Raw genomic sequence first — 11,653 nt, forward strand, 5'->3', positions numbered from 1 at the left:
TGGGTATACTGAACATTTTAGGTGGGTATACTGAAATACGGCGTATACCTGCGTTCTACGTAGACTATCGGTAATAGGATATTACAGAACATCATATACACTACCATATAACTATATTGTAGTATTTATTGGCCTAGTGCGTATAGGTTGAAGTAAGGTCAATGCAGAACCAGCCTCTAGTGTTAATTCTTTCAAAATCTCCAGACCCGAGGACATGTAGCAAATATTGACGTGGGCCTAAAAACTTTTCCAATTCCCTATGGTTTATTCCGCTTTATCGTAAACCCTTTTAGAAGAATATGGGCTGTAATAACTTATCAACTAAATAAAATGTGAAACGCCATCATCTGACAACAAACTGTAAACAAGCTGCAATAATGCTGTTCATGTCTCCCCACTAGAGTAGTCAACTGGCGCCACAGCCTACAGGTCAACAGCAGCATTGCCCAGTCTGGTGCAGAAATGCGCTTTTTTTAGCGCGAGGGGGGAAGAGACAGACTCGCGCTCGCTCGCGCTCGCTCGCGCTCCTGGGCTGGGTTGCGCTACAGTCAGACGTAGGATACTTCCCACAACAAACACAGGCGGATACGCACGCTGACAAGCCTCTTTGGAAAGACACGACAGAAATACTTGTTTGGACCAAGGTAACGGTTATTTGTCTCATATGTTTTTCCTTAAACTGACTCGTACGCTTGTGGGCGAAGTCCTATTTAGGACTATTCTACGTGTTAGGCGGCTTTAACATTGGATATTTCTTTTGGCACTTGAAATGTAGCCTATTTTATATTAGAGGTATCACAATAGTCTGTTGCAGCGGAAACAGGGGGAAAGAAATACAAAACGAACCTATAAACAGTTAATGTAATGTGCCTGTTATGTGACAAAAACTGTTTTTTTTTGTTATGTAAACTTTCAGTTCGGTTTGATGTTAGAGACTGACATATTTCCGTGACGTGAAGGCATATATTATTAGGATTTGGCGAGGCAGATCCGCTCCAAAGCGCAGCCCGCTATCTGCAATGAATTACAAGGCTGGATTCCGCGGATTCCTGACACGGCGTGGTGTGAGGGGAGGTATACTACAAAAGTGTGTTTTTTCCTGACAGATCTTGCCGTTCAACACATTTGCTTAAAGGAGTTGGCAAACATGCGACTTAAGTAGGCCTAAGCCTATAAAGAAACCTTTTAAAAACAACATATCATGCTTTAAAAGATCCCGTTCTGTTTTGGGTAAACTTCACTGTTTTTTCCAGCCAACTTGACTATTAATAGGTCATTGTGGTAAACAGTGACCTCCCGGCCTTATTTCTTGTTGTAAATCAAAGTAGCCAGTCCGGGTTTAAACGTTTCAAAGCATTTTCTTTTTTGGCCTTTTTCTGATTCTAATCTGATTTCCTGCACAAATGACAAATCATATTAGATTCAAATCAATTAACTTTGTCTTCAACCGACTGTTAGCCTTGAACTTGGTCTAGGTCGAAGCAGAGGTGTGGGTGGGCTACCTAACCGTTGTGAGTCATCAGACAGACATTACAGACAAGTGAGAGACACAAATCAATGAGCTACCTGTCGTGGACTTCCAGCCTGCTTGTTGAAACCACGGAACTGGCAGAACACAACAAAGACACAATGATTTGTAGGTATCCGCGGTGTAGGCTACCCTACCGTAGAAAGTTGTAGTGCATCTTTATTGCGTGGGAAATGTTCTACAGTTACGGGGACAGAGACGAATTTACACACACAGAGACTAAATTCAAGGTGAGGTCACGGTTGTAAAGTTATTTTAATGTCTCACTCGGCATGACTCCCATATCCCGTTACATAGGTGAGGGCGGGGGAGCGCGCGAAGAGAACATGACAGCGCAGAGTATATGTGACGCAGAGCGTGAAAGAGTGATTCCACCGCCGAGATCTGCCCTTCGTTTCCCGTTGAGTGCGCGCACACAGTGAGAGAGAGAGAGAGGGGAGAGACTCTTTAGACTGACTGATGTTGAAAATGTGTACCCTTTTATAAAGCCTCTCAGATGTAATTCCAGAGACCATGGAAGTATTTGTCTTTATCATGACCCAGTGCACCAAATGGTATGACAGGTGTGAAAGAAAATACAGAACCGAATGCTCCTGCATTCAACACGATAAATGAATATTAATGTCTGCATGCATCATTGTTAAGGGGATATGTAGGGTTATATGTTCATGGGATGGTCCATCTCTGACACATGTGGCGGTTATTGTGTGTCCAATAATCTTGTCTACCTCTCAGCATGGGGGCGGAAGACAAGACAAACACATGTGGGACTATCTGCCTGAAATATCTACTCTTCACATTCAACTTTATCTTTTGGGTAAGTGAGAGATTTTGTGTGTGTGTAAGTAAGAGAGAGAGAGGTATAGAGAGTGAACACATGTTTGCATGTGTCTAAAATTGGCATTTTAGTACACTGGTGTTGTTTCAGTAAAAATGGCTTGTTGACATGACCGCAAAGATGGCACACATGGGCACATGTGGTGGTAGGCCATGCAGCACAGGGAGTATATAGAACACAAATTTTGATATGGTGCCATCAGAACAATTCATACCACATGAAGCAGAGTAAATGTATGTGCATTGGAGTTAGTACCGTTCAAAAGTTTGGAGTCACTTAGAAATGCCTTTTGTTTTCATCATTATTGTTGTAAATGACTGTTGTAGAAAGAAATGGCTTATCTCTACATAACTATACAGTTGCCCATTATCAGCAACCATTCATCCAATGTTCTAAAGGCACATTCTGTTTACTAATCTGATATAATTTTAAAAGGCTAACTGAAAATAACAAACATTGGAGAACCCTTTTGCAATTATGTAAGCATATAATATAATCAGAAAACTGCTGCCCAGATTTAAAAAAAAAAAAAAATGCAACTGATTTCAGCTGGTATTCTGTCTATAATTGAGTAAAATGTAAGTTTCTATGTGACCCCAAACTTTTGAACAGCAGTCTATGCATCCCAGTTTATATAACCAAAATCAGAATATTTCAAAAACATCTACTAGACCAAACATGATGACGTTGTGGTGCTGAAGTCTCTGAGTGATTATAATGTCAAGAGTGATGCATGTCTGACATCACCATCTTGCGTTTGATCTGCATCCAAGGCATACAACGACAACAACAACTTCAGTGTTTGTGGTTGTGCTGATTCCACTAATCTCTAATACTTCTTTGGCAATCTGTAAGGTCAATGTGCAGCTCCAAACTAAAATTATAAGACTTTTAATTTTACTTAAGGAACTCAACAAAATCAATTTGTTGCACAGAAACACAAAATTCAAATGTAACACAATGTCAGTGCTAGAATACTTTCACAGAATACCCCAGCTGTACCGCAGCTTTTTTGAATGCATATGAACTTGACCCTGGTTTGGCCTGGTCTGTGATTTATCTTCCTGCATTGTGCCCTTCCAGTTGGCAGGGGGTGCTGTGGCTGCAGTGGGTGTGTGGACCTTGGTGGATAAGAGCGAGTACATCAGCCTGCTGGCCTCCAGTGCGTACTCTGCCTCTGCTTACGTCCTCATCTTGGCAGGGGTTGTTGTCGTGGCAACAGGAATACTTGGTTGTTGTGCCACCATTAAGGAGCACAAGGGATTCCTGATAGTGGTAAGAATTGCTCTAGCAACTAATCTGCACAACACACACACACACATACACACATGCACATGCAGTCACACAGTGAGTAAACTGACATCCAATGTCACCATGCAGTCATGTATGTCAGTATGGGCTTAAATATCTCAACAAATAGCAGCAGGAGTGTACAAGGACATTCAACACTCCAAGTGGAGACACAGAGCAATGCCACAAACACACACACACACACACACACACACAAACACACACACACATGTGCACACACACACATACACATACACACACACACACATACACACACACACACACAGTTACATACATACACGGACACACACACACAGTTACATACATGCACATACACACGTGCATACATGCATGCGCACACACACACATGCACACACACACACACACACACATGCACACACACACACACACACACACACACACACACACACACACACACACACACAGAGAGAGAGAGAGACTCATGTGTCCTGCCCTGTGATGAAAGTCTGAAACAGGAGTAGACTCACTGACTAGGAAAACACAGTAGTGTCTGTGCTGCCCAGACACTATACACCACAAGCAGCAGATAGTACAGGAAACAGGACTACTATTCCTCTAAACAACTCTGTAAAAACACTAACAAAAGCATGAGTTTAACACATAGCCTGAAATGTGCTGTGTCACTCTCAGCTCAGATTCCCCTGGGTGAGAATGTGCCCTGTCCGTTAGGGAGTCTGTCTCTGCTTATCTGTGAGCAGAGGAAAGGGCATGGGGATAGCAGGAACTGGCCCAGATTTCACACTAAAAATAGTCGTGGAAAACATTCATAATCACACTTTATGTCCCCTCCCTTCCTGCAATAAGAAGGGACATTTTCCCCTTGCAATTAATGACAGCTTGTGTTTTACTAATGAGCTCTACAGGTTTAATCATACTTTACCATCTCGGCACAGATTGTGGGGGTTAGAGTTACAGCTCTTAACAGATTTTGCTGTTGCAGCTGACCCCCTACAACAAACACACACACACACACACACACACACACACACACACACACACTGCCTTTATTCTAACGTTGGAACACTGCCTCACTGGTTTTCCTCCAGATGACTCTGACTCAAAAAAAATAAAAGTTGGCATGGGAGTGTTTTTTTTAAGCTGGCATGAGTGAGTGGTCACAAAAAACCCTCAGAGGCCAAATCTAATCCATCTGTTCCCAAAACATCAAGCAGACAGGATTGGGTATATGCCACGCATTCTGTGTTCTGTTCTCCCATAGCAACGTGTGTGTGTGTGTGTGTGAGAGAAACAGAGAGTGTGTGCTCTACTACACATGCGTTATCAGTGAGGTGTTAGATCTCTGCACTCTGTCTTCATCTGAGCAAGCAGAGGTCCTGAGGGGGCAGGGGGATTAAACACCCTTGTCTGTGTGCAGTCCACTCCCCACACGTAGAGCGGATTTAGTGTATGATATTATAAGCTGTGTGTCTTTAAGAGCTCACATTGGGGCAATGAGTCAGAGTGAAAGAATGGAAAGTATCAGAGGGAGTCAGGGGAGGAGAGAGGGGTGGGGGAGTGGAGAGAGAGAAGGAGAGAAGAGAGCATGGAGAGAGAGAGAAAGTTGTTGGAAGAGAGAGAGGAAGGAGAGAGGCGAGAGGCAGAGAAGGGTTGAGTTAGTGTTAGAACAATCGAGAGAGAGAGTGTGTGAGAGAGAACAGAAATAGAGGTGAGAAAGTGTTTGAGGCATACTGTACACAAAAAGAGAAAAAGGGAGAGTCCAAGACAGGAAGGAGGAGCTGAAAATTAGCTACAGCTGAGACCACAGACATGAAAAGAAGTTAGGTCAGAACAGAAGGAGAGTGTCATTTTCAATGTGTGTGTGTGTGTGAGTAGTTTAGGGAGACGTGAGAAGGCGTGTGATGAATGCGCTATTTTGTCTGAGAGGAGGCGACACAAGTGTTTCTGTTTTTTACAGTTGACACAGGCCACACACACACACACACACACAGATTGTCAGAGCACGTTGAGCCACATACTGTATGTACTTCTGCTATTCTCTGCATTCAGGTCAAACAAATCCAGGCCTCACTACTGAGGTTTTATCTCAGTGTCTCATATCTGTTGTGAATATGAATATGAGTACAATATGAAAATATAGGAACTGTTTGTAGCCCATATGATGAGTAATTATGTAAGCATTCAATTGAATGAGCAAGTATTCCTGCCATTGTTTCTTTTAGCATTTTATAAGTGTGTGTGTGTGCGTGTGCGTATTCGTATGCGCTTCTCTTTGGCAGTACTTCATCCTGCTCCTGTTTATTTTCCTGTTGGAGATCACGGCTGGGGTGTTGGCGTATGTCTACTACCAGGAGGTATTGTTCTCTTTCCCTCCCCTTCCTCCCTGTCTCCACGGTAACGAGCTGGATCCACAGTAGGTGAAGGCCTGACCCATTCCAGTCAGCTTCTCTCTGGCTTGCCTTCAGCACAGGGTCATTTGGGCTCAGAGTGCCACAGAGCAGACACTCAGTGTAACATCTGAGTAGTATTACATTTTTACACTCAGCATAACATTTGTGTAGTATTGAAAATTTTTACACTCAGCATAACATTTGTGTAGTATTAAACATTTTTACACTCAGCATAACATTTGTGTAGTATTGAACATTTTTACACTCAGTATAACATTTGAGTATATTACATTTTTACACTCAGTATAACATTTTAGTAGTATTACATTTTACACTCAGTATTTCATTTTTAGGGTGCCATATGGAGTGTGTTGTCTGCAACTATTCTGCATGATAGATGTAATGTTTTGTCCATTTGAAGTGTTTCACTGGATTTGTTTTGTATTTGTCCTGTAATGAAAAAAAGGCAGTGACCTTATTTGTATAGTGTGATTTCGTTCTGTAATAATGGCGCATAGAGGGGGTTAGTATCCTTTGGATATGAAGAGTGCAGGTGAAGTTATGTATACATTATTTTCCAATAGACCCTGAGTCACCAAAGTCACTTTTGCTCCCATAAGACAAAGCCATTCATCCTGTATAGCAACTGCTGTCCTGACTTTTCCTCTGGAACAGAACTTTTGTGCCAGGAACTCTCTGGGTGGAGTTTGCTGAATCTCTCGGAATGCTTAACTGTGTGTCATAATATAAATTTATAGCCTGCTGCAGAAGGGAGGTGTCGCTCAGTGACTGGGCAGTTTCTCCAGATGTTTTTTTTTTGTTTCCTAAGCAATAGGAAATCTCAGTCTTTTCTAGGCACAGCATAAGACACCCCACCTTGCTACGCGAATGTACAATGAATCTTCCTCTGGTTTTAAGCACATTCTTGTCTATTTATTTTTCTAAATTTCTTTCTTCTGAATTTTGTTTCAGCCCCTCCCCCCTTTTTCATTCAGTGTCTGCAAGCTTTTAATCACTCCCATAATACTGTGTTTAACACCCTTTGAAAAAATACTCTGAGCCAGGAATATCTTTTTCTATGAATAGCATGTTTTGTTTTTGAAAAAATCTATCATAGATTTTTTTTTAATAATCTCACAAAAATGTATATGCATGCATGCCACAGCAATGTTTTTTTTTTGTTCTCTGTGCATTTAACATAATCTGCATGCTTTCCATTAACCAGCTCCCCGTTCTTTCCATTCTTATAAACACTTCTCTTCTTCTTCCTCTTCTTCCTCTTCGTCCTCTTCTACATCCCCCTCTCTCTTCCTCCCCGTCTTCATCCAGTGTTTCCCTCTCTGCTATCAGGTAAACACCCTGTCTGTCCTCCATCTGTCCTCAATCTCCAACATGCTGTTTAGCACCTTCACCAGTTCATTCCTCTGTGGATGTTCTCTGTCAGTTTTCAGACATCATGTAATTTCTGTTATATGCTCAGGTCTTAAGTAGTTTGCATAGATTTGCAGTGGAATGTGTGGGAAGTTGTACACTATATTAGTGAGTCATACGTCGGTTCTGCTGGATAACATGCAAGAGAAGAGGTGCAGTTTTAGACCACATGTCATGAAGTGACACATCTAGGTTGGATGGTGATGTCTCACTTAAAAAGGCTTCAGAGCTCGAGATGCCTGAGGCTGTGGAATGACAGTGAAAGATGTATGGGGTGTGTGATCCATTTAGACTGATGACTGTAAGTCCATACAGGGGAACATAACTGAGGGCTAAGATAACCTCAACAGAGAGAAGTCTAGGTATCTCCACAGGGGGTAAGGAGAGCAGCAGCCATAATTTAAAAGCCTGCTAGGATACCATCCCTATCCTGTCCAGGGTAGTCAGGGGTGTTGTGGCGTATCTGATAGCCTGCATGCTGCATGAAGGTGACTGAGGCATGTGGTAAGAGAGCCCTGAGCTATCTGGTTAGCTGCAGCTGAATAGATTGGTTTCAGTGTGGTAATGGTGACAGGCAGGTATGTGGAGTTAGTGTGACAGGGGAAGATACAGTGTCTGTTATTAGAACTAGTTCTCTGGAGGCAGTGCTGGAAATTAGAAATATAATTATGATAATGTTGTGATTTGTGGATTGTAGCTGATTGTGCATGTATCTTATAGAAGTGCATTGTTTCTCTTCAAAATGTCACTGTGTTTGTCTGTGTGGGTGCTGTGAATGTGTGTTTGTGTATGTATGTATATGTTTGTATGTGCCTGCGTGGTTGTGCATTGTGTATGTGCATGCTTGTGTGTGTGTGTGTGTGTGTGTGTGTGTGTGTGTGTGTGTGTGTGTGTGTGTGTGTGTGTGTGTGTGTGTGCATGCATGCTTGTGTGTGTGTGTGTGTGTGTTTCCACCAGCTGAGCGATGAGCTGAGAGTGAACCTGAAGGAGACTATGGTGAATAAGTATGATCAGCCTGGTCAGGAGCATGTCACTAAGGCAGTGGACAAACTACACCAGGATGTGAGTACTACACATTACCAACACCACAGCATACATATTACCAGTGTTAGAGTGTTGGTTTGCTCAGTACATGTTGCATTGTGTTTTCTTAGTGCATGGAGTTTTCTCAAAGTTTTTGATTGATCTTGTACACATAAGATGTACATGACCAGACCCCTAGGATACACATAAATATCATAATATCATAAATACACATTACTAGTCACATAGGATGTTTCACATAGGATATGCATTAAATGTTGTCTTATACATGTTAGATAACGTCTGTGATGTATTTACCTAGTTTTCTAAATATGTAGAGATTTTTACAATGCTGACATACTTTTGTCCAATCTGTAGTCACATTTTCAAAACTCACAAGCACAATATACGTCTGTTGTGGACCATATCATTAACACAATTAATGTATCTTTCACTTAATATACAGAACACTAACTAAAGCTTACCCAATATCAAAATGATGAATATTTATTGTCCCAATATTTATTAAACCCAATATTCAAACCCTCATATATTATAAAGCCTCTACAATAACAGATGCTGTTGATAAGCATTTTTGAAGGAACAGGTCATTGAAAGATTGAAGAATAACTGATTTAGTGTCAGTTGTGTAAACTAGATCAACCATGGCTAATTCCAACCTCAATTCAACATAGCCAGGTGTTGGAATTCTTTTACTTTCTGTTAATGAAGTCCCAATCCCTCTTTCTTTCTTTCTTTCTGCTTTCCTGCTTGTAGCTGAAGTGCTGTGGCAGTATCAACTACACTGATTGGAGGGATGGGGCATGGATCAAGGATCGGGCTGGTGATAGGGTGGTTCCTGACAGCTGTTGCAAGACCCCATCAGATCACTGTGGGCGTAGACACCACCCTTCCAACATCTACAATGTGGAGGTGTGGAAGCTAAGAGTGAATATTAATTATCAGCTAATGAGGTTGTTATTAATCGTAAACAATTTATTATGGAGAAATGGTTCACCCATTATGTGCTGAATCAGTTTGCACACTGCACATACATGAGAGCTAATCTTTGACTGTGGAAATGTCAGTCTGGATGTATGTATCTTGTTGTGGTTGTTGCGCTCACACTCTTCTCCTTTGTTGCTGTTGACTGGAGACTATGACACACTGTACTGTATGTCTTCCCGTGTCTTCCACAGGGAGGCTGTATTGGTAAGTTGGAAGAGTTCCTGCTGCAGCACCTGCAGATTCTGGGAGGCGTTGGCATCGGCCTTGCCTTCATCCAGGTACATCCCCTCAGAACCAATGAGAACCTGTCTTTGTGCACAGTAACTTCTAATAGTACAGTTAGCAGAAACGAAGTAGGCCTATAACCAGTGACATCACAAACAACAAACCCAAACCCTGATATGGAGGTGTTATGTAAGCCATATACTGCGCTGACATGCCACACCAGATGTGCAACTGAAGCGTTCCATAGTATATGCTGCAACAAAAGCTCCCACTGCCATCAATAGAACTGGCTACAGCAGACGCGAGAGCAGCGCGTAGATTTGAAAAAATTAGCAGAGCACTAGAAACAGTGAGCAGAGTACTTCAGTTGCACACCCGGTGTATCCCGACTGTTATGTTATGCTGTGAGTCCGATACTGGTCAGTGGCAGGGAGGCATTCTGTACAAGTTACTACATTCTTGATATTCTTGGAAAAAGGAGTGATTCATTGCAATCCTCTGGCTATAATTTCAATTTCCATTTTTTTCACTGCTGTATACTTTATACTTTGTATCACTGTGTGTGAGTTTAGCTGCTGATATGAGCCCATTTCTGAGCGTCTGTTGTGTCTTCTGTATTTGTCAGCTGGTGGGGATGATATTCACCTGCTGTCTTTACCAAAGCCTGAAGGAGGACCCCTACTGACCCTTCCAGAATGTGGACAACCCCCTTTTCTGGAGCATTCTCTTTGTCTGAATGTGTTGTGTACATAACAAAAAGGAAGATGAAGGAAAAGATGGGCCAGCATGAATAAGCAAATCCAAATCCCCAAGCAGAAAGAGGAGAAGCCTTGGAGGAAAATGAAACATTGTTGCTGCTGGACGACTAATCACGCTTTCTGTAACTTTAAATAAAAAATTCCCCTTTTGCTATCAGACATGTAAGGCTGCTTAACAGGAATAATTTCTAAATAGGTAATGAGAGACAGCAATGGACTCTATGCACGACTACATTTTGGATTTCCTTCCTATTGGGCAGTCAACTTCCTGTTTATACTGTACACAGTAGGCTATGACAGAAAATGACAGATTACTAGCCTGTCAGTTTATTTATACAGTAGTAGGCTATTTCTTATTGAACAACATACAGTAGCTTAAGTTATCCAACCAGTTCAGTAACATTAGTTGCTTGATTAAGGTTAAGATCATTTTAATCCCTTTTCATGTTTGCTGGAGGGAGTGGCACACAACATTTTCACAAAGTTGGTCTACATTGCAATGAGACGAGGTCCTGAAAACAATAACTATAGAAAAAAAGCCATATTTGCCAATATTTTAACGTAAACAGGAAGTTCATAGTACAAGTGAATCCAAAATGGAGTCGTGGGGATACACTGTAGTAGCCTAGGCCAGGGGTTCCCAAACTTTTCCACGACAAGGCCCCCCAAATACCACTGAGCTCTGGCCAAGGACCCCCTTGATGTGTTATTAAACCCATCGACAATACCACGGCAAATGTAAAAATACATTAAGCTAATCCTAATAATTATTTTAGCCACAAGCACTTTGTGATAGAGCATACAGTGTGTAAAAATTGTATTTGGGGCTTTCTGCTATATGAGAGCTATCACTCTACTATTATTCACAGTCATTATCATGGAAAATATAATGTCCAGATATGCGACACAATATTATAATGACATTGTATAACAACCCTCATAGTAATAGGTATATTTTACATTTTCAAATGTGTTTATTTGTTCCTTTTATTTTTCCTTCCAACTTGCTGAGGCCCCCCTGGCACCCCCTCATGGCCCCGGCCCCCACTTTGAAAACCACTGGCCTAGGCTATAACCCACTAGATACTTGGCCTCTGAGCCATATATTGACTGTATCTGGTGAATGCTTTGCTTAAATGTTACAGGATGCGTACTGTCATTC

General features: G+C 41.8%; 1 protein-coding gene across 4 annotated transcripts; it reads left to right on the forward strand.

Moving 5' to 3' along the window:
• Positions 1-490: 490 nt before the first annotated feature.
• cd151 (CD151 molecule) lies at positions 491-11,057 on the forward strand. Of its 4 annotated transcripts, XM_042108874.1 has the most exons (9): positions 491-644; positions 2,264-2,345; positions 3,450-3,641; positions 5,936-6,010; positions 7,376-7,396; positions 8,435-8,539; positions 9,278-9,433; positions 9,700-9,786; positions 10,359-11,057. In XM_042108874.1, the coding sequence occupies exons 2-9, from the start codon at positions 2,265-2,267 to the stop codon at positions 10,416-10,418; spliced, it is 777 nt and encodes a 258-aa protein (XP_041964808.1). In that variant the 5' UTR covers positions 491-644; position 2,264; the 3' UTR covers positions 10,419-11,057. The 4 variants fall into 4 exon arrangements, with proteins under 4 accessions (XP_041964808.1, XP_041964809.1, XP_041964810.1 ...); XM_042108875.1 differs by lacking the exon at positions 7,376-7,396; XM_042108876.1 differs by lacking the exon at positions 5,936-6,010.
• The last annotated feature ends 596 nt before the right edge of the window (positions 11,058-11,653 follow it).

Source organism: Alosa sapidissima, chromosome 11, assembly GCF_018492685.1.
Source record: "Alosa sapidissima isolate fAloSap1 chromosome 11, fAloSap1.pri, whole genome shotgun sequence".
NCBI lineage: Eukaryota > Metazoa > Chordata > Actinopteri > Clupeiformes > Clupeidae > Alosa > Alosa sapidissima.